At 41.9% G+C, this 26,313-nt stretch overlaps 1 protein-coding gene across 6 annotated transcripts in view; it reads right to left on the bottom strand.

Annotated features, from left to right (window-relative positions):
* VPS13D (vacuolar protein sorting 13 homolog D) overlaps positions 1-26,313 on the bottom strand; it is a 284,839-nt gene that overhangs the window by 232,115 nt on the left and 26,411 nt on the right. For all 6 annotated transcript variants that reach the window (XR_013407652.1, XR_013407651.1, XM_015113831.3 and 3 more), the window contains exons 8-20: positions 26,063-26,233; positions 25,501-25,601; positions 24,484-24,652; positions 22,122-22,223; positions 21,766-21,967; positions 20,838-21,017; positions 15,492-15,622; positions 14,591-14,666; positions 13,648-13,818; positions 11,415-11,545; positions 9,404-9,536; positions 4,209-6,422; positions 2,600-2,751 (exon numbers count right to left, since the gene is read on the bottom strand). Coding sequence is in view for 4 of the 6 variants with exons in the window: in XM_015113831.3 (XP_014969317.3) it covers positions 2,600-2,751; positions 4,209-6,422; positions 9,404-9,536; positions 11,415-11,545; positions 13,648-13,818; positions 14,591-14,666; positions 15,492-15,622; positions 20,838-21,017; positions 21,766-21,967; positions 22,122-22,223; positions 24,484-24,652; positions 25,501-25,601; positions 26,063-26,233 (3,933 nt within the window). In the remaining 2 variants the exon portion in view is untranslated. The remainder of the gene's footprint in view (positions 1-2,599; positions 2,752-4,208; positions 6,423-9,403; positions 9,537-11,414; positions 11,546-13,647; positions 13,819-14,590; positions 14,667-15,491; positions 15,623-20,837; positions 21,018-21,765; positions 21,968-22,121; positions 22,224-24,483; positions 24,653-25,500; positions 25,602-26,062; positions 26,234-26,313) is intronic.

Below are 26,313 nucleotides of genomic sequence, written 5' to 3' on the forward strand. Positions count from 1 at the left end.
AAAAAAAAAAAAAAAAAAAAAACTTTTTTCAGACAAGATTTTTATTTAATGAAGGGTAATTTTTAACAGAGGAATTCTAACCAATAGATACAGAACTAATGACGGAATTAGAAAAAGTGACCATTTTGTAACCCCTAATTAAATAATGTGTGCCATCAAAGTTCATTAGTGGAATAAAATATTATGTGAATGACTGACAGGGAATTTTGCAATGGTAAAATCAAAGCTCTTGCCACTTAAATACAATTATCCACTTTAATATCAATAAGAAAGAAAAAAGACATAATTATGTACCTCCTGATATAAAGTAATACGAAGTATATGGCACCACCTACGTGAAGTGTACCCTCTAACCCCCCTGCCAAAAAAGAAACCTGAATCCAGTCAAACACATAGAACCAAACTTGTTCTATAGATTTTACAGGAAATATGGGGGAGGACAAGTTAAGTGGCACATGAACAGCCAAATTTAGAAAGCGGGGACATTCTACAGGACAACTGACTTAGTTCCACAACAAAATATGACATGGGGGGACAACAAAGAGAGGGAAACTAGATGAACAGAGACCTACACGATGTATCACCCAAATGCAACGTTTCCAGTTGTCTGCATCCTGATTCCAACAAATCCAAAACAAAGACATTTTTGAGATGATCCAAAATATTTCCGAATTCTAAAAATCGGTTAAAATTTAGATAATATCAAAAAATGCTCATTAATTTTGTAAGGCATGAAATACCACTGTGGTTATGTAAGAAGCAGCACATAGTTTTCGGAAACACATTCTAAATGCATAGGGGTGATAATGGCATGACATCTGGGATTTACCTTAAACTATTTCACCAAAAAAAAAAAAAAAAACAGATAAAACAAATGTGGCAAAATCTTCATAAGTGGAATCAGAGTGATGGGCACATAAGGCTCATTAGACTTTTGTATAGGTTTACACTGTTTCATAACCAACTTTTTAAAAAATTAAATTATTAAATTAATACTAATCAATTATTAAATCAAATAATTATCTTAAACAATTATTTTTAAAGAAAGAATTATCTAAAATAATGTTTTTAAGATTTTCATCAAAACAACAGTTAAGTCAATGGTAACCATAAGAATAAGTCAACATAGGCCAGGCATGGTGGCTAACACCTGTAATCCCAGTACTTTGCCGGGCCGAGGCAGGAGGATTACTTGAGGCAAGGAGTTCAAGACCAGCCTGGCCAACATGGTGAAACCCCGTCTCTACTAAAAATACAAAAATTAGCCAGTGTGGTGGCGAATGCCTGTAATCACAGCTATCCGGGAGGCTGAAGCAGGAGAATTGCTTGAATGTGAGAGGCAGAGAGGTTGCAGTGAGCCAAGATCATGCCACTGCACTCCAGCCTGAGTGACAGCGAGACTCCATCTCAAAAAAGAAAAAAGAGTAAGTCAACATAATCCAATAGAATTTACATCACATGCTAGATTTAAGGTGAAAACTTTGTCCTGATAGCTACCACTGATGGGGCAAAAGCTTAGTCTGAGAAGGGAAAGCTCTGGGGTAGTTCTCTCAGGGGTCCCAGAGACCCCTGAGAGGAACCACTAATGTCAAAAGGCAGGCCCACTCCATAAACAGCATGCCCGGGTTACTCCAGAGCAGCCGCCAGACACAGACCAACTACTGTGGTGCCAGACACAGACCACAGACCGTCCTAAGAGCCTGCCTGTCACTGCTGTTTTATAACGTACTCCTCTTTGCTCTAGTCCCTGTGAAATCAGGGAAAATGACACTTTTGTTTTTTGTTTTTTTTGTTTTTTTTTTGAGGCGGAGTCTCACTCTGTCGCCCAGGCTGGAGTGCAGTGGCCGGATCTCAGCTCACTGCAAGCTCCGCCTCCTGGGTTCACGCCATTCTCCTGCCTCGGCCTCCCGAGTAGCTGGGACTACAGGCGCCCGCCACCTCGCCCGGCTAGTTTTTTGTATTTTTTAATAGAGACGGGGTTTCACTGTGTTAGCCAGGATGGTCTCGATCTCCTGACCTCGTGATCCGCCCGTCTCGGCCTCCCAAAGTGCTGGGATTACAGGCTTGAGCCACCGCGCCCGACCAAAAATGACACTTTTGAAGGAAAAAAAACGAAAAGGTGTATACATACACGCATGCCCATAAAAAAAGAAATCCCTATCCTGGCCCATTTCATTTCAGAGAGGGCAGGACTAATTCTTTGTTGAAAGGATCTGTCCACAGCTCAGATGATCACAATGTTTCATAGGCTGGGTTAAGTATGTCTAAGTGTGACAAGAATGATATCCTCCTGGGAAAGGAGCCTCTGACTGCGTAAGCAATCATTTCCCCATTTCTGAATGTCAACAGAATTAAGAATCTGCCATCTTTCTCCAGATAACCCACCCTTCCTCCATATGAAAAAGGCTGACAAGATGGATTCCCCACAACAAAAGGATTCCATGATTATCGGAACAAGGTTTCAACAATGGTATTGTGCATGGGTGATATCTCTTTGAAAATATATTTTCCTTCCAACATATAACGTACATAAATATATATCATATTTATAGAGTGTTAATATAAACATATGACTTCAACTGCCCTGACATGAATTTACCTGAACCGGATTGACAAATTTTCCTTCAATCTTCATGATGCTAGAAGTTCCCAGGTCATCTGGGCTAAGAGAAAAAGTCAATTCAGATTCTCTCTCTATAGGGATCTTCTCCAGTTTAAACTGAATGGTGGTGTTGTTCAGGATGTGAAAAGCTGGCATAAAAGAGACGAAATGATAGACCGTAAACCTTAACATTTACTTCATTACTGCTGATTAAACATAGAGTATACAAAATACAGCCCATGAGTTACTCTTAGACCAGGAGGGCAGGTTAGCCTGGCACCTGGGGTCTATGACTGAGAGCAAACCTTAACAGCTATCCCGAGGCCAAAATTCATAGCAAGACGAGGTACGAGATATATTTACACAAAAAAAGAAACAGTATTTTTATCATATGCTCCATTTGGTAGCTTCAAAACACGACATGGTGAACATTAATCCAGTCCAGAGTCTACATTATGCTTCTTTGAGTCACCCAAGCTGGCATTTTCCAAACCAAATTATTCATCCTTCCCTACCTTTCAGACACAGATGTATCCCTCTTATTAGGCCTAAATCAGAATCTAGGACAACACAAAGTTCTAAGTAAACAACTTCTATCCAAGCAGAGAAAGCAATCTTTCGACAAGTATAAAAACATATCAGTGAATTAACATGTGATGACCACAGAAGGCTAAGTTCTCAAAGGCATTAATTGTGTCACAATAAAGCCATGCTCTAGGGCTTACCTGATCTCTGTGTGCCAAAACCAACAGATTGGACCGTTTGGTTTTATCTGATCAGACCCAGAATACAAACATAAGCTTTTATTCTTAGAACCCTGGACCAACCCATTATAGAACAAGATGACAGAATATTAAAGAAGATAATATCCACAAACTATTTACATCAACCCCTTGAGGTATCTTGGGCCAAAATATTTAACTAGGAAGGACCTACGGCTTGGGAACAGAATATCAGACATATCCGACCAAATTAAACAATACTTTAAAAACATCCATCCACTGAAGTATCTCTGTAAATGAGTACTCATCCAATTTCAAACTGGAACACTTTAAAAAAATAAATTCCTGCCCAGGCACGGTGGCTCACACCTGTAATCCCAACACTTTGGGAGGCCAAGGCAGGCAGATCACCTGAGGTCACAAGTTCGAGACCAGCCTGGCCAACATGGTGAAACCCTATCTCTACTAAAAATACAAAAATTAGCCAGGTGTGGCGGCGGACGCATAATCCCAGCTACTTGGGAGGCTGAGCCAAGAGAATCACTTGAACCTGGGAGATAGAGGTTGCAGTGAGCTGAGACTGCACCATTGCACTCCAGCCTGGGCAACGAGAGCAAAACTCTGTCTCAAAAAACCAAAAAAATAAAAATAAAAGTAAGTAAATTCCTGTTTTGCCAAATATGATATTAAATGGAAAAGGGTGAAAACATGCCAACTTACTACAAGGCATTCTATTAAAACTCTTTTTGATTTCTTAAACATTAACTGAGGATTATTCTAAAAGAAAAGGATTTTGTTGTTGCTGTTTTAAACAAAGGACTCCGTGAGAGTTTGATGATTTGTTCAATCATCAAACAAAATGGAACAAAAGACATGCTCCTCACCTTGACCTCTATGCAAAGATTCAAAGAAATCATGTCGTGTGAAATGAGCTTCCTCCTGACTGTTGGCACTGCCAGACCCAAAAGGTGGGCAAAACGTCCGGCTTCCTTCAGACCCAACAGCTTCTCTACCTGCCAACTGAGTGCAATTCAAAGAATACAGTTTAATGTCCTTGATTTCCACCTGCAGACGGTCACTTCTGGATTCATCATCTCCCGCCACAAAATTCTGGATGAATATCTGTCCCAAGTGTCCCACCAACAACTCAGGACTCCCTGGCTTCCGAGGGATAGAAACAACTGGTGATTCAATGTTTATGTTCAAGATTAGCTTTACAGTGTCCGAAGGAGACGAAGCTAGGTCAAACCCATATATTTCATTTTCCTCTAAGATAAAGGGTTCCCGAGTCTTCCTTGGAGTTTCAAAGAGTGATACCATCTCGCTATACTCAGCAGTCTTGGTAGCTAGTACTGTGGTGACTTTGCTGGCTGCACTTTTCAGCATACTTCGAAAATTTTCTTCCAGTTCATCCATGGATAACGTCAACTCCTTCAAAAACTTAGCAGAGTGGTTATAATGTAAAGACGCCATCTTCAGGTTGAGAAAACACTCCTGTTTAGATTTCTCAACAAACGTGAAACTCAAAGCTTCAGTGAGGGCTGCATCTTCCATTCTGACAAACACAGATTCAAAGTAGCCAATATCACTGATGATATTTTCATAGCCTACAGAATTCCCAATGCTGACAACATACTGGTTTTTGACATTATCTTGTGTCAAATCCATAAGCTGTAAACAGCCGAGAGAACCGTTCATGTCAAACGTGCTACCCATTGAGACATTAACTTTGGTGCCACCTATACTTGCAGTTGCAATTTTTCTGCCATATTTCTCTCCATTTGCCATGCCCACTGTCCGAAGAAGCAGTAAGTTAAGCCTATGGATTTCCACTGCAACCTCCGTGTTTTGTTCATATGTAGACTGGTAAGTTCCTTGTTCTCTGAAGCTTCTTTCAAAATCAGTCATTAAAGGTTGAGGACTTAAATCATCTTTTTCCTTGGGAAAGGATTTTTGAAGAAAACCAATTAGCTCCACGATCGTCTCTGGATTGAGGATAATATCTAAATTATTCACCTGTAGGGAAATCACCTGAAGAGTACTGTCTAAATTCATTGATGGGCACTCTGAACTCACAAACTGATATTCCAACTTAATAAGGGACTCTTGCTCTTTGGTGAGAATTTTGTCAAGTGAAACACTAGTAGCTGATCGGTTGTTCAGCGTAGCTCCATCAGTTAAGTGGGCCGCATTCGGTCCAGAGACAGGAGACTGGGCCCTGCTATCCCGAAGGCTTCCTGTTGGAATATCAAAGCTCAAGTTCTTATGGGAAGCCATCAAAAGGTCAAAATCAGCACCATATGTCTGCATGGTATCCACCAGGAGCAAACCATGAACAGTTAGGGAGACTTCAGCATCATAAGGCCTCTTCACAAAGTGAGCATTGGTACCAAACACCTTGAGCACAGAAATGTACCGGCCATTGCTCTCAACACCAAGCTGCATACAGTTCACTTTAAATTCCGCCAGGAGGAGCTGCGACTCCACCAGAACCTCGCGGGTATGCTGCTCCAACATCACAATGCTCTGGGTTAAATTCATTACGGAGTCTTGCAAACTTCCCCGCTGCTCCTCCTGGGGAAAAATCTTCTCTTTAATCTGAGTGTCAGAAGTTTTCATTTCTGGGGTGGTGAGGAGAGCAAAGCAATTCTTTAGGGCAGATATTTTATCTTCATTAATGTGGATTTTTAAGTCTGGTAAGTTGCCTGACAGCACGGCTCCTGGATATTTGGGATCTGAAGTATAAATCAATCGACGCTCTAACTGTAGGTGGACGTCGAACTTCTCTACCACATGGGTTGGTCCCACATCAATATCCTGGACATGCTTCCAATTGTCTTTCACTCGTCCAACCATGATCTGCAGGTCCATAAATGACAGCGAGTACCTCTCATACATCTTTGTGCTCATTAAATGTGCTTGAAGCTGTTCTTCACTGAATTCCACTCCAGAAAAGGGAGGCGTTTTCTCTCCATTGCTGCTGTTTGACTCGGGAGGTGGGGTGTTAGGAGGTGTGGCCAGGGGGGTCTTATATTCATCATCACTAAACTGGGTCTCTTCAGATGCAGACCCATCCCTACTTTTCCTCCTGGAGTTATCTGCAGATAAAAAAGAGAAGATTCAAATAGATGTCTGCTATTTCCCTCCTCTTTCCCTTAATGTAATAATTATGAAAGGTAGAGAATCAACCAACCCGTTTAAGAAAACTGAGGACAACTCTAAGCATAATATCTGTGGTTTACCATTTTCTAAGTGTGAACTTACCTATTAATTTGGAAATCAGAACACAAATATAAAAAAGTATGGACATTAGAAAAGCTGGAGGCCCCCTGACATCAGCGCCGCCTGCTGGCCCAATGCTTCCTCCTCACTTCTCACCTGACTTGCCATGGGCATGGGCTGCTTTCACCAACCCTTTCTTATGTCACTCTCCAGAGTCTTTTCTTTCTTTTCCTTTTTCTGTGTGGTCATTTGTTTCCCCCACTGGAATGTTCTTTTTTTTCAGATGAAGTCTCACTCTGTCGCCCAGGCTGGAGAGCAATGGCACAATCTCGGCTCACTGCAACCTCTGCCTCCCAGGTTTAAGCGATTCTACTGTCTCAGCCTCCCAAGGAGCTGGGATTACAGGTGTGCACCACCATGCCCGGCTAATTTTTTTTATTTTTATTTATGTATTTATTTATTTTTGAGATTGAGTCTCACTCTGTTACCCAGGCTGGAGTGTAGTGGCAAGATCTTGGCTCACTGCAACCTCTGCCTCCCAGGTTCAAGGGATTCTCCTGCCTCAGCCTCCCAAGTAGCTAGGATTACATGTGCCCGCCGCCATGCCCGGCTAATTTTTGTACTTTTAGTAGACACAGGGTTTCACCATGTTGGCCAGACTGGTCTCAAACTCCTGACCTCAGGTGATCCACCCACCTCATCTTCCCTAAGTACTGGGATTACAGGCGTGAGTCACCACATCTGGCCAATTTTTTGTATTTTTAGTAGAGACAGGGTTTCACCATGTTGGCCAGGCTGCTCTCGAACTCCTGAGTTCGTGTAATCCACCCGCCTCAGCCTCCCAAAGTGCTGGAATTACAGGAGTGAGCCACTGCGCCCAGCATCCACTGGAATGTTCTAAGAGAAGAGAGGTCTCATCTTTCTTGGTCAACACAGTCTTCCTAGTGCCAAGGTAGTGCTCGATGAGCAATAACTGCTCAATATGCAATTGTGTAGCCCCAGAGACCACACTCAGCCCGTCTCCAGCTAAGCAGTGCCAAGACAACTATAAAAATACACCACTGGGGCTGAGCATGGTGGCTCACACCTGCAATCCCAGCACTTTGGGAGATCAAGACAGGCAGATTGCTTGAGGTCAGGAGTTCGAGACCTGCCTGGCCAACATGGCAAAACCCCATCTCTACTAAAAATACAAAAATTGGTTGGGTGCGGTGGCTCACGCCTGTAATCCCAGGACTTTGGGTCGCCAAGGTGGGTAGATCACTTGAGGTCAGGAGTTCAAGACCAGCCTAGCCAACACGGTGAAACCCCATCTCTACTAAAAATACAAAAATTAGCTGGGCATGGTGGTGTGTGCCTGTAATTCCAGCTACCAGGGAGGCTGACGGGGGAGAATCGTTTGAACCCGGAAGACAGAGGTTGCAGTGAGCTGAGACTGTGCCACTGCACTCCAGCCTGGGCAACAGAGCCAAGACTCTGTCTCAAAAAACAAATAAATAAATAAATAAATATACCCAGTGTTACAGAAGAAATACAAATAAAAACTACAATGAGATACCACCTCACACCCACAAACATGGCTATAATCAAAAAGGCAGACAATAACAAGTGATGACAAGGATGTGGAGAAAACGGAACCCTTGGACACTGCTGGTGCAGCCATTTTGGAAAAACAATCTGGGCTGAGCGCAGTGGCTCACGCCTACAATCTCAGCAGTTTGGGAGGCCAAGGTGGGCAGATCACCTGAGGTCAGGAGTTAAGACCAGACTGGCCAACATGGAGAAACCCCATGCCTACTAAAGATACAAAAATTAGCAGGGCATAGTGGTGGGCGCCTGCAATTCCAGCTACTCAGGAGGCTGAAACAGGAGAATTGCTTGAACCTGGGAGGCAGAGGTTGCAGTGAGCTGAGATGGCATCACTGCGCTCCAGCCTGGGCGACAGAGTGAGACTCCATCTCAAAAAAACAAACAAAAACAATTTGGTACTTCCTCAAAATATTAAAACATGGAGTCACCACATGGCTCAGCAACTCCACTGCTAGGTATATAGAGAATTAAAAATATATGTCTACATTGCAGAAATGGGGGTGTTTAAAAAAGAAAAAAAATTTAAAGAAAATATACGTTTACACAAAAACTTATACATGAATGCTCACAGCAGCCCTATGCATAAGAGCAAAAGAGTGGAAGCAACTCAAATGGCCATGAACAAATGGAAGGATAAACAAAACGCGGAACAGCCACACAATGGACTATTATTCAGCCATACGAAGGAAGGAAGTATTGGTATATATTACAACACAGAAGAACCTTGAAAACGTCATGCTAAATGAAAAAGCCAGACATAAAAGGCCACACATGGCATTATTCCATCATATGAAATGTTCAGAACAAATCCAGAGACAGAAAGATTCGTGGTTGCCAGGGGACAGGGAGTGGGAAGGCGAACTGGTGTTTAATGGGTACACACAAGAATTTCAGTCAGGAAAGATGCAAAAGTCCTCCCAATATTAAATAGCAGTAAGAATTGCACAATTCTATCAACATACTAAAAACAACTAACTATACATTTAAAACTTAGAATTATACCTCAATAAAGCTATTATTTTAAAAGTAACAAGTGAACCCTCGGGTTTTAAAATTTTATGTAAACGTTTTATTAAGCTTTACTTATATTATCATAGATAGGTCCATCTACCAAGATATGTTTTCATTATTTCATTGTTTTAAAAGTTACACGTGAACTTGGAAGTTTACAAATGTTATATAAATGTTCTATTAAGCTTTACTTAGATAATCATAGATAGATTGATCTACCAAGATAGGCTTTCATTATTTCCCACTCACACTATACCTTGGGTATTCGTCAAAAGCATTCTTCCTAGATCCACAACAACTAACACGGGATTCTTGAATTTGAAATCATCAGGAAATATCACCTGAGGGGCAGAAATATCCAGTCGCACGGTCCATCGTTTACTCTCCTCCTGTACGAATAAAACAGTCATTAACCGTCACTGCCGAAATCCAACAGCTTTATCCATGGTGCTCAAGCGTTTCTGGAAGCTGCAGCTGGGATTATGGAGTGACTTAGTGGTCTACTGTATTACAGCCAAAAGTCTAACACAAAAGTAGATGTAAATGTTTGAGAATCTGAGAAATTACCACAGGCAAATATCTGAACGGGGGAGAAAAAAATAGCAAATAACTAAATAGGGGTGATAGTCTGTAGAAAGATAGTCTTAAGAAAGATTTTGTTTCTAATTTAAGAGTTTAATACTTTAAAGGATTACAGAAATTATAGAATTCAAATAAACACAGAACTCTAAACATTTTTACTTATTCAGGGGCATTGGTAACCACGAACTTCCATGCCAAAACATCTTAGCGAGAAACAAGCTTTCACATTTGAAATATAAATAACACACCAATTCATGATTTATTCATTGTTCTTCCCTTCAACCAAAATCAGCCTCAACTGTATGTATGTGGCAAAAGCTAATTTACGTTACCAAAAAGAAACCTCTTTTGTTTACGAGAATACTAATTGTCATACTTTATGTAGAAACATACATACACACGCATATACATACACACCCCCAAAAACAAAGAACAGGGCTAATTCTCCATCCCATACTACACACCCCATTTTACTTGGATCATTTCTGCCTCTCTGACACCTATAACTTACTCTGCACTGTCCAAAAGATGCCACACTTTTTCTCAATGTGCCACCTGCTGCTGTATTGTAGCAGTGCACCTCCATGTCACCTTAGAAACTGTGTTTTACTGGACTATTTTGATTTCTTGAGACAAGGTCTCACTCTGTCGCTCAGGCTAGAATGCACATCATAGCTCACTGCACCCTCCAGTTCCTGGGCTCAAGCAATCCTCCCGCCTCAGCTTCCTGAACAGCTGGAACTATAGGTATCTGCTCCCAGGCCCAGCTAATTTTTTTTTATTTTTTGTAGAGACAAGGTCTCACTATGTTGCCCACGCTGGTCTCAACCTCCTGAGCTCAAATGATCCTCCCACCTCAGCCTCCCAAAATGCCGGGATTACAGGCATGGGCCACCTTGCCCAGCCTTCCTACTGGACTGTGAAGATGCCTCTTGGCCCTCCCTGTCTATGGCATCCTCATGACAGCTGGTCATGTGGCATCACAAAGTGCCCATCATCACACCCTAGAATAGAAGCTGCGGCATCATTCCAGTTGTCTCTTCTGGTAACAGTAAGTAAAAAAGAGAAACTCTCATGTGAAACATGCACAAAGTATCAGGTCTGGAAAATGGAACAAACACAAGTCTTTTTTTTTTTTTCTTTTTGAGATGGTGTCTCACTCTTGCCTGGGCTGGAGTGCAGTGGTGCAATCTCGATTCACTGCAACCTCCGCCTCCCAGGTTCAAGTGATTCTCCTGCCTCCGCCTCCCGAGTAGCTGGGATTACAGGGACCCACCACCATGCCCAGCTAATTCTTGTACTTTTAGCAGAGACAGGGTTTCACCATGTTGGCCAGGCTGGTCTCGAACTCCTGACCTCAAGTGATCTGCCCACCTCGGCCTCCCAAAGTGCTGGAATTACAGGTGTGAGCCACCGCGCCCGGCACAAAGATGAGTCTTGAAAGTAACCTCATCCTGGTCTAAGGAGACACAGAATCTAGTCACAGTCACTCATTGTATTAGCTACACCCTGACTATAAAATACACAAGATTTTATTCTATGCTAGCTGATAAGGATTTAATATTCTGTTTATTCAGTTAGCATAACTGATATAAGTAAGCCTATCTACAGTAGGTAGTGACTTGATGGAAAGAATTCCTGCCCTTTCCACAATCCCCAAAGAGTGTTTATGGATGCTCACTTACAATGAAATCACCCACTAGCAAACGATCAAGAGTTTGCCGGATTTCTGCCTTGGTCTGCATCTTCAGCTTGTTATATTGTCTTCGGGCAGCTTCGGCCACTCTCAGCTCAAGTTCAGACTGATAACCAAAACCTGCAAGATTGGAAATACACAGGAGAGTCAGAATTTTCACACGGCTGGGTGAACAAAAGTCCTACATCAATTCTCACCAAGAATTTCCATTAAAGCTTAAAAAAAAAAAATCAGGCTGGGCATGGTGGCTCACACTCATAATCCCAGCACTGTGGGAGGCCAAGGCGGGAGAATCACCTGAGCCCAGGAGACTGAGGCTGCAGTGAGCCATGATCACACCATTGCAATCCAGCCTGGCGTGACAGAGCAAGACCCTGTCTCAAGAAAAAAAAAAAAAAATCAGTAACAACAGTTTCTTGCTCCAGTATGACCTGGCATAATACAGGGTAACAGGAATGAGACAAAAATAGGTAGTAGACAGCCATGGGGGAGAGGAGGCAAGTGAGAGAAGTATACCTAAACTACTAGAATTTCTTAAGCCATTTTCTGAAATATTCCAAACTACTATATTTCCAAATTGTTAAAAAGCACTGAAAGAGAAAATGGAATTTCAAAGGAAGTGCCTTCTATGTTCTTTGTTTTTTCTTCTTCTTCCTCTAAGATAAAGTCCCGCTCTGTCTCCTAGGCTGGAGTGCAGTGGCATGATCTTGCTTCACTGCAACCTCCGCCTCCCAGGTTCAAGCGATTCTCCTGCCTCAGACTCCCAAGTAGCTGGGATTACAGGCGCATGCCACCACACCCAACTAATTTTTGTATTTTTAGTAGAGACAGGGTTTCACCATGTTGGCCAGGCTGGTCTTGAACTCCTGACCTCTAGTGATCCACCTGCCTCAGCCTCCCAAAGTGCTGAGATTACAGGCATGAATCACCACACCCAGCCTCTCTATATTCTTTTTTTTTAAGACAGGGTCTTGCTGTGTTGCCCAGGCTGGAGTGCAGTGGTGTAATCATAGCTCACTGTAGCCTTGAACTCCCAGTCTCAAGCAATCCTTCTGCCTCAGCCTCCCGAGTAGCTGGGGCTACAGGCACACACCACCATGCCTGATTAATTTTTTTTAATTATTTTTAGTAGAGATGAGGTCTCCCTATGTTGCCCAGGCTAGTCTCAAACTCCTGGGCTCAAGCAATCCCCCAGCCTCGACCTCTCAAAGTTCTAGGATTATAGGTATGAGTCATTGTGCCTGGCCACCTTCTATATTCTATCCGTGACAGAGAAATGAAGTCACAGCATTTATGGCTACTGTTTATATGAAAAGACTAAAAAACTAGTCCAAAAACTAAAACAGCTTCATTGTAATAAAGAGGGAAGGGACATTTAAGAAAATACTATTGTTTTATAAATCTCCCTGTCCATAAAAGTACTTTTTCTGCACCTACTGTTTCAAATATTTTTGGGGAACAAAGGGAGGCATAAATAAATCAATGATGACATTTAGAACTTTGCAGTATTTAATGCTGCACAAAGGAGGTCAAAGAGACCACTGATCCTGTCATCTAGAAGGAAATTCTTGAACACTCCTGCTCAGTTCACTGGTCTAAAATATCCCGGGTAGCCAAGGAAACCACTGTCCTAGTGAAATGAAAAGTATGGATATCGTTGCTTTTCAGTTCCAAGATGCAGATTTCCAGTTACAATGCTGGCTGAAAATACAGCCGTGTGAAATCAATATCATGAAACTATTTTATGCCTGTAGTACTTTCATCTATTTTTGTAAGAATGTTTTGTAATTGAGAAACCTAAAAGAGATGATGAACTCCCTCACCCCATACTATTTTATTGCCTTCAATCACTCTAATATTTTAAGATAGGTACTGATTCAAAGGTAGTGGCTTTCAAAAAGTACAGCTGCTATTCTTTGGTGCCATTATTCAGAATGACAGTATGACATAAAAATGGAAAAAAAAGACAGAAATGAAAAGTATGACTAAACGCATGCTAAGTGGAGGCAAACAAAGAGAAAATATTTAAGGATATAGATTTATCTTGGAAAAGACTGTCCACAAACTTCTACCCTGATTTGGTAACAGGACAGGGCAACCCGACTGACTTACTCTACAGACCTTTTTTGTTGCTATCAGAGCATCTGAATAACCCTTGTCCAGAACACCAGAAATAACAATAAAGATGTTTTTAAAAAGGAAGATCAAACAAAAAAGTTAACCTGAGGTATGAACCTTTCCCTTGTAGAAAAAGTCTGCTACTTTTTTAATGGCCTGCGGATTGTATATGATGTTCAAGGGCCTTGTGCTGACATTGAGTCGCCTCTCAAAGTGGCTGTGTGCCGGATTTCTCTCATACAGCATCTCAAAAACTGGGTCATCTGGGTCTGCAGCTAAAGGAAAGAATAGGAATAAGAACATGGAACAAAGCAAAAACGATAACTTTATTCTTAATAGACCTGTGAGAAATTCTGGAAAAACAGACATTTTCTAAATTATTTTCCAATTAGTTCACATTTATGCCTATCTTTAAAACAGAAAGCCTAATCAGGATTGACTGTTTAATTTTCCACAGGAATTACATAGACTGGCCTGTTGTACTAGCTTCCATATATCATGGAAACCAAGGACCTGAAGGCCCTGCAAGGTTGCCCAGTTAGCCTCAGGTTCGCATCTCCACTGAGAGAGGACCAGGCTGTGTCCAAGTCAAACCCGGGTGCACACAGCAAATCACTGTGCACAAAACAGAAAACATTCCCTCTTTTACTACTGATCAAAGACTACTGATCTGGTTTTTGCTGGAAAGCCCCCCAAAAAGAATTTTTAAATTATTAAAAAAAAAAAAAAAAAAAAAAAAAAAAGGTCAGGCATGGTGGCTCATGCTTGTAATCCCAGCACTTTGAGAGGCCAAGGAGTTCAAGACCAGCCTGGACAACATGGCAAATCCCCATCTCTACTAAATATACTAAAATTATCTGGACATGGAACCACACGCCTGTAATCCTGACTACGGCATGAGAATTACTCGAACCTGGAAGGCAGAGGTTGCAGTGAGCCAAGATCACGCTACTGCACTCCAGCCTGGGCGACAGAGCGAGGCCCTGTCTCAAAGAAAAATTAATTTAAAAAATTAAAAAATTTTTTTAAAAAAGTAGGACAAAGTACCTGGGTAATGATCACTTCTGTCTGCAGATGTAGTTTGTACACCAAAAGACTGTGAGACTCTGCCAACTTCTTTTTGCTATTAAACAAACACACAAAAATGCATAGACGTCAGGGTGAGAGGAGAGTAAATTCACTAAACAAACCATCTTACCCTTTAGCAACACACTCCCTTAGCACAATCAGATCAAAACCCACTTTACCTCAGATTGAGTACTTGCAGAATTGTTTCGTTTTCTGCCCTTTTCCCCATCTAGTGAGACCGCATCTTTTCCTTTGTACTGACAATATGCTACTTGGCACTCAGCACATTTAATGAACAGTTGCTAAATGAAAATTAAACATATCTAACTTTTCAAATTTTCAGTCTGCCTTCCCACCCTCTCCACAACCTTCCCCCAACCACAATAAAACTATGGACAGAATAAGGGGTTAACTATTCAACCACGTGGACAGTTTGTTGCTAACTTAAGATCAAAGGTCTTATCATTAATAATGTATATTTTGAAAATTATACAAATATAGAAAACTTGAGATATTTCCGTTTTGGGACCCTGGCAAGATGAGATTTCATGTCAGTGACTAAGGGTCAGAAGGCATGAAAATGACTGTTAGATACAGAGGAAACCCAAACATTGAAATGCAGAAAATAGTGGTCTTATAGCATTTTCTTCCAAATCAGAGCAAAATAGACCATGGTGGCTACAACACAGGAGTGCAAGAAGGCATAGCCATAAATCTCACCAACATTTTCTCTTTAACAAATTCAAGAAACTTCTCTAATCCCAGCACATCAGTCTCAAGATCATCAAATTTGTCAGAATGAATCAGGTATCATTCGCCTAAAACAGACTACAATTTACCAACACCTTAGATACATTCATTATCCCACTGTTGTACATACTGGATTAGGGAAGACTAGAAGAGGAAACATAGTTCCTTCTGTAGCCAGGTCTCGAAGAAACAGTCCACCCAACCGGACTGAAAGCAAGGAGGAATTTCTTCGAGGAAGAGACTCTGCTAGAAGTTTTACATCTATAAAACATAAGCAAAATAGTTGATACAATGCTTATGAGAGCCTAAAGTGTTTTTTAAAATATTAGATATTCTACTTTACAGAGTATTATTAGATATGATGAACTACTTTTCCTTGAAATTAAACAAACAAACAAAAAAACCCTATCTATCTATAGGCACATATTGGAGATATTACGGGTTTGGTTCCAGACCACTGCAATAAAGTAAGGATCACAATAAAGCGAGTTACACAAATTTTTTGGTTTCCCAGTGCATAGAAAAGTGATGTTGACACTATACAGTAGTCTACTGAGTGTGCAATAGCATTATGCCTGAAACTACAATACAGATACTTTAAAATTTTAAAATATTTTCTTGCTAGAAAGTACTGACAATCCTGTGAGTCTTCAGCGAGTTGTAATCTTTTTGCTGGTGGAAGGTCTTGCCTACATGTCGATGCCTGCTGACTGATCAGGGTGTGGTTGCTGAAGTGTTGGGGTTACTGTGGTGACTTCTTAAAATAAGACAATGAAGTTTGCTGCATCAACTGACTCTTCCTTTCACAGAAGATTTCTCTGTAGCAGGTGATGCTGTTTGATAAAGCAGGTGTTTAACCGCAATAGAACTTCTTTCAAAAACACAGTCAATCCTCTCAAACCCTGTCATTAGCAACTAAGTTTATTTAGCATCCTAAAAACTTTGTTGTCGTTTCCTTTTTTTACTGTGTTTTCTTTTTTGAAACAGGGTCTCGCTTTGTCACCCAGGCTGGAGTGCAGTGGTGCAATCATAGCTCACTGTAACTTCAGAGTCCTGAGCTCAAGGGATCCTCCTACCTCCCAAGTGGCTAGGACTAGAGGTGTGAGCCACCACGACCAACTAATTTTTTTTTTTTATTTTTAGTAGACATAGGGTCTTGCTGTATTGCCCAGGCTGGTCATGAACTCCTGGCCTGAAATGATCCTCCTGCCTTGGCCTCCCAAAGTGCTGGGATTACAGGTGTGAGCCACCACACCCAGCCTTTGGTTGTCATTTCAACAGTGTTCACTATATCTTCACCAGGAGTAGATTCCATCTCAAGAAACCACCTTCTTTCCTCATCTGTAAGAAATAACTCTTCATCCATTCAAGTTTGATAATGAGATTACAGCAATTCAGTCACATTTTCAGGTTCCACTTCTAATTCTAGTTCTCTTGCTATTTACCCCACATTTGCAGTTACTTCCTCCACTTAAGTCTTGAACCCCTCAAAGTTATCCAAGAGGGTTGATTTCTTCCAAACTCCTGTTAATGTTGATATTTTGACCTCCTTCCATGAATTACAAATGTTCTTCATGACATCCAGAATGGTGAATCCTTTCCCGAAGCTTCTCTATATACTTTACTCAGGTCCATCAGAGGAATCACTATTTATGGCAGCGATAGCCTATGAAATGTATTCCTTAAATAATAAAAGTTGAGGCTGGGAGTGGTGACTCACACCTGTAATCCCAGCACTTTGGGGGGCTGAAGCAGGAGGATCATCTGAGGCCAGGAGTTTGAGACCACCCTGGCCAACAAAGTGAGAGCTCATCTCTGAATAAATTAAGTAATTAATTAAAGAAACAAACTTGAAAGTTGAAATTACTCCTGGATCCATGGGCTACAGAATGGATGCTGTGTTAGCAGGCATGAAAACAACACCAATTTCTTTATACTTCTCCCAGCAGAGGTCTTGGGTGACTGGATGCATTATCCACGAGCAGTAATATTTTGAAAGGAATCTTTTTTTCTGAGCAGTAGGTCTCAATAGCAGCCTTAAAATCTTCAGTAAACCATGCTGTAAACAGATGTGCTGTCATCATCCAAGCTTTGTTGCTCCACTGATAGAACACAAGCAGAGGAGATTGAGCATAATTCTTAAGGGCCCTGGGATTTTCAGAAAGGTAAATCAGCAACTTAAAGTCACCAGCTGCACTGGCCCCTAACAAGAGAGTCAGCCTGTCCCTTGAAGCTTTGAAGCCAGACATTGACTTCTCCTCTCTAGCTATGAAAAGTCCTAGATGGCATCTTCTTCCAATAGCAGGCTTTTTCATCTACAATGAAAATCTGTCATTTAGTATAGCAAGGATCTTAGCTGGATCTTCTGGATAACTTGCTGCAGCTTCCCCATCAGCACTGGCTGCTTCGCCTTGCACTTTCATGTTACAGAGATGGCTTCTTTCCTTCAAATTCATGAACCAACCTCTGCGAGCTTCAAACTCTTCTTCTGCAGTTTCCTCTCCTCTCTCAGCCTTCCCAGAACAGAAATGAGTTAAGGCCTTGCTGTGCTTTAGGCTTTGGCTTAAGGGAAGGCTGTGGCTGCTTTGATCTTCTATCCAGACCATTCAAACTTTCTTCATTGCAGCAGTAAGGCTGTTTTGCTTTCGGATCATTCATGTGTTTGCTGAAGTAACACTTTTATTAGTAATTTCCTTCAAGAACTTTTCCTTTGCATTCACAACTTGGCTAACTGTTTGGCACAAGTGGCCTAGCTTTTGGCCTATCTCAGCTTTCGACATGTCTTCCTCACTAAGCTTAATCACGTTTAGCTTTTGATTTAAAGTGAGACATGTGCACATTTAGCTTCTGATTTAAAATGAGAGACATGTGACTCTTCCTTTCACCTGAACATTTAGAAGCCATTGTAGGTTTATTAATTAACCAAATTTCAACATTGTGTCTCAGGTAATAGGGAGGCCCGAGGAGAGGAAAAGAGACAAGGAAATGGCCAGTCGGTGAAGCAGTTGGAACATACACAGTATTTACAGTTACCATCTTCGATGGGCATGGTTCATGGCACTCCAAAACAAATAAAATAACATTACAAATCAGATCACCATAACAGAATAATCATGGAAAAGTTTGAAATACTGGGCAAATTACCAAAATGTGACACAGAGACACAAAGTGAGCACATGCTGGCCGGGCGCGGTGGCTCAAGCCTGTAATCCCAGCACTTTGGGAGGCCGAGACGGGCGGATCACAAGGTCAGGATATCGAGACCATCCTGGCTAACACAGTGAAACCCCGTCTCTACTAAAAATACAAAAACTTAGCCGGGCGAGGTGGCAGGCACCTGTATATCAGCTACTCGGGAGGCTGAGGCAGGAGAATGGCATAAACCCGGGAGGCGGAGCTTGCAGTGAGCTGAGATCCGGCCACTGCACTCCAGCCTGGGTGACAGAGCGAGACTCCGTCTCAAAAAAAAAAAAAAAAAAAAAAAAAAGTGAGCACATGCTGTTGGAAAAATGGCACCTGTAGACTTGCTCATTTTCAAATCTTCAATTTGTAAAAAATGCAGTGTCTATAAAGTGCAATCAGGCAAAGTGCAATAAAATGAAGTGTGCCTGTATCTATCCAGCTATCTAAACATACAAAGACCGTTAGAAGTTTCCCAGCAGAATGAATTTTAAATAGCGCCTTTTCAATTCAGTTCAAGTAGTCTGCTAGTTAATACTAAGTTTATGACAGCTCAACTTTCTACAGTATGAAGTCAAACAAACGGGCTTTTAAAAAAACAAATCATTTGTCCTTCTTCAACTACTGAGGAATCTCAAATAAGTTACTGCTTTATGGACTGAAATAAAAATATTTGTGAGATGTCCAAACCAACATCTGCATATTTATACATCTTTAATTCAAAGTCACAAAAAGAAGGCAAATAATGTCCAGTCCATCCTCATTATTCACAGATTCCATATTTGCTTACTTGCTAAAATTTGTAACCCCAAAATTAATCCTCATGGCACTCTGTCAGTCATTCAGACACTCACAGAGCAGAAAAAAATTCAAGCCGACTGATATGCACATTCCCACCTGAGTTCAAACAAGGCAACACTCTGCCTCCTCGTTTCAGCTCTCACACTGTGAACAAACATCCTTCCCATGATCTTCTGTTTAGAGCCATGTTTTTCATGCTTCTGTGCTTTTTGCTTGCGGTTTCACTATTTAAAACAACCCCCTAGTGCTAAAGTGCTGTCTAGTGGTCCTGAGTGCAAGAAGACTGTGATGTGCGTTACAAAAATAATATGAGGCCAGGCGCGGTGGCTCACGCCTATAATCCCAACACTTTCGGAGGCTGAGGCGGGCAGATCACAAGGTCAGGAGATCAAGACCATCCTGGCTAACACAGTGAAACCCCATCTCTACTAAAAATACAAAAATAATTAGCCAGGAGTGGTGGTGGGCGCCTATAGTCCCAGCTACTTGGGAGGTTGAGGCAGGAGAATAGCGTGAACCCAGGAGGCAGAGCTTGCAGTGAGTGAGATTGCGCCACAGCACTCCAGCCTGGGCAACAAAGCGAGATTCTGTCTCAAAAAAAAAAAAATGAGTATTAGAGAAACTTCATTCAGGCATGAGTCATAGTGCTATAGGCCATGAGTTCAATGTTAATAAATCAATAACACAATGCTCCTCGACTTAGGATGGAGTTATGATAAACCCACCATAAGTTGAAAATATCATAAGTCAGCTGAGCACAATGGCTCACGCCTGTAATCCCAGCACTTTGGGAACCCGAGGAGGGCGGATTGCTTGAGGTCAGGAGTTCAAGACCAGCCTGGCCAACATGACGAAACCCTGTCTTATCGTAAGTCAAAAATGCATTTCATACACCCAACCTACTGGACATCACAGCTTGGCCTAGCCCACCTTAAAAGTGCTCAGAACACTTACATTAGCCCACAGGTAGGCAAAATCATCTAGCAACACAGTCCACTGTAGACTATGAGCTGCTTACCTCATGATCGCATGGCTGACTGGGAGCTGTGGCTCACTGTTGCTGCCCAGCATCTTCAGAGAATATCATACTACCTACCTCTAGCCCAGGAAAAGATCAAAATTCAAAATCCGAAGTATGACTTCTACTGAATGTGCAGCACTTTTGTGCTACTTGTAAAGTCGAAAAATCCAAAGTCAAAGTATCCTAAGTCAAGGACTGTCTGTATATCCATATTAAATGTCTTTAAATACAGACACACATTTAAAAAAATAAGGTTAGGTACTGATCAGTTGATGAATGTTATGACCAGAGATTCACATGAACCTAACCCAGTAGTTCCCCTAAGAGCAATGGTTCCACATTGGGTAATACAGTTTTCACACTGATTTTCTAGACTATTCACTACACTATTCACTACAGCGAATAATGAGAATCGCCTGGACATTGGCTCACAGAGAGACAACAGTGGCAGGTAGTTTCTTAGGGGCAGAGTACCTGAAAACTCGAGCTGCATGAAAGCACTTTCATTCATTTGAGGAGTTCCTTGCTCCTTGTGTAACAGAGTCACTGTACCTCGCTGCAACTGCAAATTCAGTTTGGCAAAGACATGATCTCGCTTTGTATATGTGTTCATACATGAGGCATCTGCAGTGGGGTCAAAAAACTCCTCGGTGCCTAAATGGTAAGGGAGAAAAGACTGTAAGAAAAAACATGGAAGAATAAAAAAGCACCAGCAAGCAGATTGATCACAGTTATGATGATGTTTATTTAACTATTTTTCCCTGTGTTAAGGAAGAACTCCAAAGTCATGGGTGACTGTTTTATAGTATTTCCTAATGTAAAACAACCCTAATTGTTTTTTAAGGGATATCAACTTATTATCAAACCAGGAAGGATAAGACTCATGATAAGGGATGGTACAAAGCAGTGCTGCCCAGTATGGTGAAATGGTCCACATCTGTGATGTCCAGTACAGTGGCCACTAACCACATGTGGCTACCGAGCACTGGGAGCACACGTGGCTAATGTGCTAGTGCAATTAAGAAATTAAATTTTTACTTGTATTCAATTTGTATTAAATTTTAGTAGCCATTTGTGCCTATGGCTAGATATCGGACACTGCAGGTTTAAGAGAGGCTCTAGACTGGTATTCAAATTTCAGAGTTTAAAATTGTTCAACTTGTTCAAATTTAGCTCTTTTACAACCTCTGCCTCTCAGCTCTATCTGAAACTGCATTAATATGTACATTTAGTCACGGAGTTACAAATGGAGTATCTCCCAAAATATTTCTTCTCTTAGCCTCTATGAACATAAACTGTTTTCCAAATATCTACTTTTGTTAAATTTGAAAAATACCACAAGCTGTTGCACAAATAACAGACCAATTTGTTTGAATCGAGTGAAGGCCAGCTCCCACCGTACCCAGGATCTCTTCGGGAATCCACTGCTCCTGCTGCTCTGCTGACAGTCCCTCAACCACATTCCCTTCTGGGGTTTGCTGCCCGTACCAGCCACCCCATCCAGGAAACCAGGACTGAAGATACTGCAGCATCCCACTGCCTCCACCAGGTTCTGGGTCTCCCGGAGAGGCTCCTGGAGAATCAAACTGAGGCTCCCGCAGACTCTGTGTCAATCACAAAGGAGCAAAGATGAGTACTCAAAGATAGAAGCAAGCTGTGCTATGCTGCTGTTCCCCCGACAGGAGCATAAGCACATCAAAACTGTAGCACTCGGGGTGTGCTGGGTCAGAACAAATCCTCTTGTAGAGGATTTCTTACCTCTGCTAGTTCTTCTTGTTTGTGAAATCGATCATGAACCAGTTCACGCAAAATCTTCAATTCCTCAAAGCTCTGTTCCTCTTCAATCCGACACATTTCCTCCTGTTTGGGTGAAAACAAAAGCAAACAAACAAAAACACAAACATTGTACATCCACAGACACTGGACACCCTCACAAGCCACTAAAAGTACAGCACAGGAAACTCTCTGGTCCCCTGCATTTCCACTGAAGGCCAAGAAACAAGATAAATAGTTCCATGATTGCTGTTTCTGGCTTAAGCAGCTTTCCATATAATCCAGTAGATGTTATCTGGTCTTAAAAACATCACTGACAATTCTCCAGAAATTTAGCTCTATGAAAGAAGGGGGAAAAAAAATCACTAACAAGTTTCATGATATCTGAGATGAATGGTGAATGGAGAGGGAAGGAAGAAGAGCAGTACTCAGTTTTAAGAGTCATGAAAGCGTATGGACTGTTGCAGCACCCATATTTTGAACAGCACTGACCCCATTTACAAAGGGCTTCCACATGTATTAGCTCAGATGAGCAGTAAGCAGTCTAGTTATCGCTCTTCCTGAAACTCAGGACCAAGTTTCCACAGGAAGTGTACAGGCTCCAGCTCTCTTACCATTCATGTAGGAAATCAGCAAGAACGTGGTCATTTTCACTTGTTTCACACTAGTTAGGAAAGAACCATGATACCCAGCTACATTTTTTAAAAGCAGAATTAGCTGTCCTGAACTGCTTCTTATACCGTAACATTAAGAAAAAAGGAGATTTTACGTGTTTATGTTTACTTGCTCATCTCAGTTGTAAATGAGATTTTCTCTCCCTCTATGTCTTTGCCTGTGTCTTTAAGACAATCATCCAAGGGCTGGGCGCAGTGGCTCAGGTCTGTAATCCCAGCACTTTGGGAGGTCAAAGTGGGCAAACCCCCTGGAGCCCAGGGGTTCCAGATCAGCCTGGGCAACACAGTGAAACCCTGTCTCTATAAAAGATACAAAACTTAGCCGAGTATGGTGACGCACAACTACTCAGGAGGCTGAGGTGGGAGTATCCCTTCAGCCAAGGAGGCTGAGGTTGCAGTGAGCCAAGATTGCACCACTGAACTCCAGCATGGATGACAGAAGGAGATCCAGTCTCAGAAAAAAAAAGGGTAGGCTGGGGGCGGTGGAGGCTGAGGCAGGCGGATCACTTAAGCTCATGAGTTCAAGACCAGCCAGGGCAGAAGGGTGAAACCCCATCTCCACAAAAAATAAAAAATTAGACAGTTGTGATGCAGGCCTATAGTCCCAGCTACTTGAGAGGCTGAGGTGGGAGAATGGCTTGCGCCCAGGGGGCAGAGGTTGCAGTGAGCATGACCACATCACTGTATTCCAGCCTAGACAATAGAGCCAGACCTTGTCTCAAAGAAAATTTAGAAAAAGGAAAGAAAAGAGAAAAGAAAATCATCCACAATGTCTGGTTTATTTTATCCTTCTCATAAGGTTCCTGCGTCAGTAACCATGTCTGACACTAGGATAAAAGCATTAGCAAAGGGAGTGGGCCACAGCCTCAGGGTGCTGGCAGGAGAGGCGCTAACCACTAGGGATTCAGCATTGACCTCAGTGACCACACAGCAGGTGCTGAAGGGAAAAGTACTCCTTTGTGCTTGGAAGAGTCTACTAAACAAATGGTTAGTTAAGGGGCAGTACCTGAGCCAAAATCCTGGAAACAGTCTAAGCTGCTACTGCAAAAATTGATGCTCACAAAACTGAAACCAAACAAGCAGCAAAGCAATCCCCAATACCTTCCCCCAAGAGAGCAGGCAGACAGCTAGAGAAGGGGTGGGGTCCCATGCCAGGGCTCCGGGAGGGGGCATTCTAAGGGCCTTTAACCCTACTATTAACTAAAACGTGAGCTTGCCTTCACCATGTACTTCACCTTTTCTGCCTAGCCTCTACCACCTAAATATCCAAGGTCAATCAAGTCCACTGGGATTACAGAAAACAGAGGCCAAAGTTCACAGAGATTACAGACTTTGAAGTAAAAGAATTAGGACTCGGATCAGGCTTTGAAGAGAGGCGAGTGACTGCATGAAACAGTCCCTCGAGCTGGGGGGCAGGTGTGTGGGCACAGAGTCAGAGCAGGACCATGGTGTCTTTTCTTCCTCCTATCCCGTGGCCAGGCTCCCCTCGGGCAGTGGAGTATGGAAGATGCTCCTGGCTTTGTTCTCACCCTACTAAGACCAATTCTATCCTGTAAAATTTAGCCACTTTGGCAGGGACTTTATTACTTCACAGATCCCATTTTCTTTAGTCATTGAGAGAACATTCTTACCTTGTGAATAAGACAAGACACACAAGACCACAGTCCACTTACCTTGTCATCTGTGGACAGCAGCCCTCCTTTTAACTTGTTGAAATATTTGTCAGTGTAAGACACAGCATCGCGAGCCCGGTGCAACATAAAGTCCCAGGTGCAGCGTTTCCTCTGCTCTCTGATCTCATATAAGTTAGCATTCAAAGCAAAATACCACCATTCTCGGCAGCTGAAATAGTCCATAACAATGTAATCACTTCTTACAACAAAAGCAACGAAAAGGCTACCAATCTAGGACAATCCACATAACCCCACTCCTCTCCTGAGACACCTTTTCTCTTGTCAGCCACCAGTTTATATATTAGGCTCATCTTAATATTAAACCCACTAGGTGGAGAAGGCAAATCTGCCAAAGAACATCAAATAATAGATCCCAAATGTATTTATCAATAACATAGTTCTCGATTGGTTTGAATTTTAATACCCGTCCCCTCCACTGACAGAATATTGAGGGCTGACTGTAAGGTAAATACCGTCTTAAGATAATTACCAAGGATGTGACTACTAAAGATTTTTAATTGAATACTTCTAACTAAAGACATGGAACTACATAGGATCTTTAAAAAGTTTTATTATATCACACTGGTCAAGTTTATCACTGCAACATGAAAATAGGATTCAGTTTTGCTATGGAGGCTGCAAAGAGTACTATGTAAATGTTGACCAAACAACCTGGGAGAAAACACACAGGGAAGTGGGTTCAAAGAATATTTAAAGTATTTTAATACACACCAGATCCCACCAGAGCAGCATCAGCCTACTTGCTAAATGAGACTGAGAGGATCCTCTGAATTTTACTACACTCAGTCTAACAGTAAGCTGATGACACCAAATAAATATACAGAAAGAATATCAACAATGATAAACAACGGGAATGGCATTCCAAGGACCAGAAAAAATCAATTGTACTTTTATCTCCAAACAAGAGTAAAGGACAGTGAGGCATATTTCTGATCTATGTACATAATAAGAACAGACTCCCAAATGTATTTCATGACCACACTGAGAAGCCCTTACTTCTTAGATATCGCCACTTTGGGTTTCCACCTTCGGAACTTCACCTGCCTCTCCTTTCGTTCCAGCTCCTTGAGGAATTCCATGATTTGCCGGTATTGCAGCTTTTTATTAGAGGTTAAGAGATACTAGGTTAGAATTGGTTTGTTTCTTTTACTCAATTAAGACCTATATCTAACAAGAACAATTCACATTAGTTGATCCACTGAATTGAAACCCGGTGCAAACTGAAACACCAAAATATCAGCATCAAGTGGCATATTTCTCTGAACACTGACAGTTAAGCCTATGCATTGCCGTATCGCTTGTATTTTTTGTTCAGCTCTTAAAAATATCAAAACAAAACTAGCCTCCTTTCCAATCCATACCACCAACTAATTAAAAAGAAAAAAAAACTAACCTGAGATCAACCCATTCTAACTATGTAACAGTTACATAGTTTTGGTCTGGAGGGAAATGGTCTCAGGTGAACTGTCTTTCCTGGTGAGGATACATTAATATCAAGACTTTCACGGCAGTCACCAGTGTGACAGTGAGTAGATGCCACTGAGAAGCAAGGGCATACCTGAGAGAGTTTCAAGGGAATGGTCTCCAGCTGAATGTCACAATCAATACGGGGACTGTGCCGAGACCGCAGGGGCTTCTTGGAGCAGTTTCTCTTCAGAAGAGCAGATGCAAACACAGGCTCCAGGACGTAGTGATGGCTGCGACTCTCCATGCTCCTGGCCATGGCCTCCTGTGTGTCACAAGAACACCTGCTCTACTCAGAATGGCTTTCCGTCTGGGAGTCACTCTTTTACAGTGTTGGGGTTTTAT

This window comes from Macaca mulatta, chromosome 1 (genome assembly GCF_049350105.2).
Source record: "Macaca mulatta isolate MMU2019108-1 chromosome 1, T2T-MMU8v2.0, whole genome shotgun sequence".
NCBI classification, from domain to species: Eukaryota; Metazoa; Chordata; class Mammalia; order Primates; family Cercopithecidae; genus Macaca; species Macaca mulatta.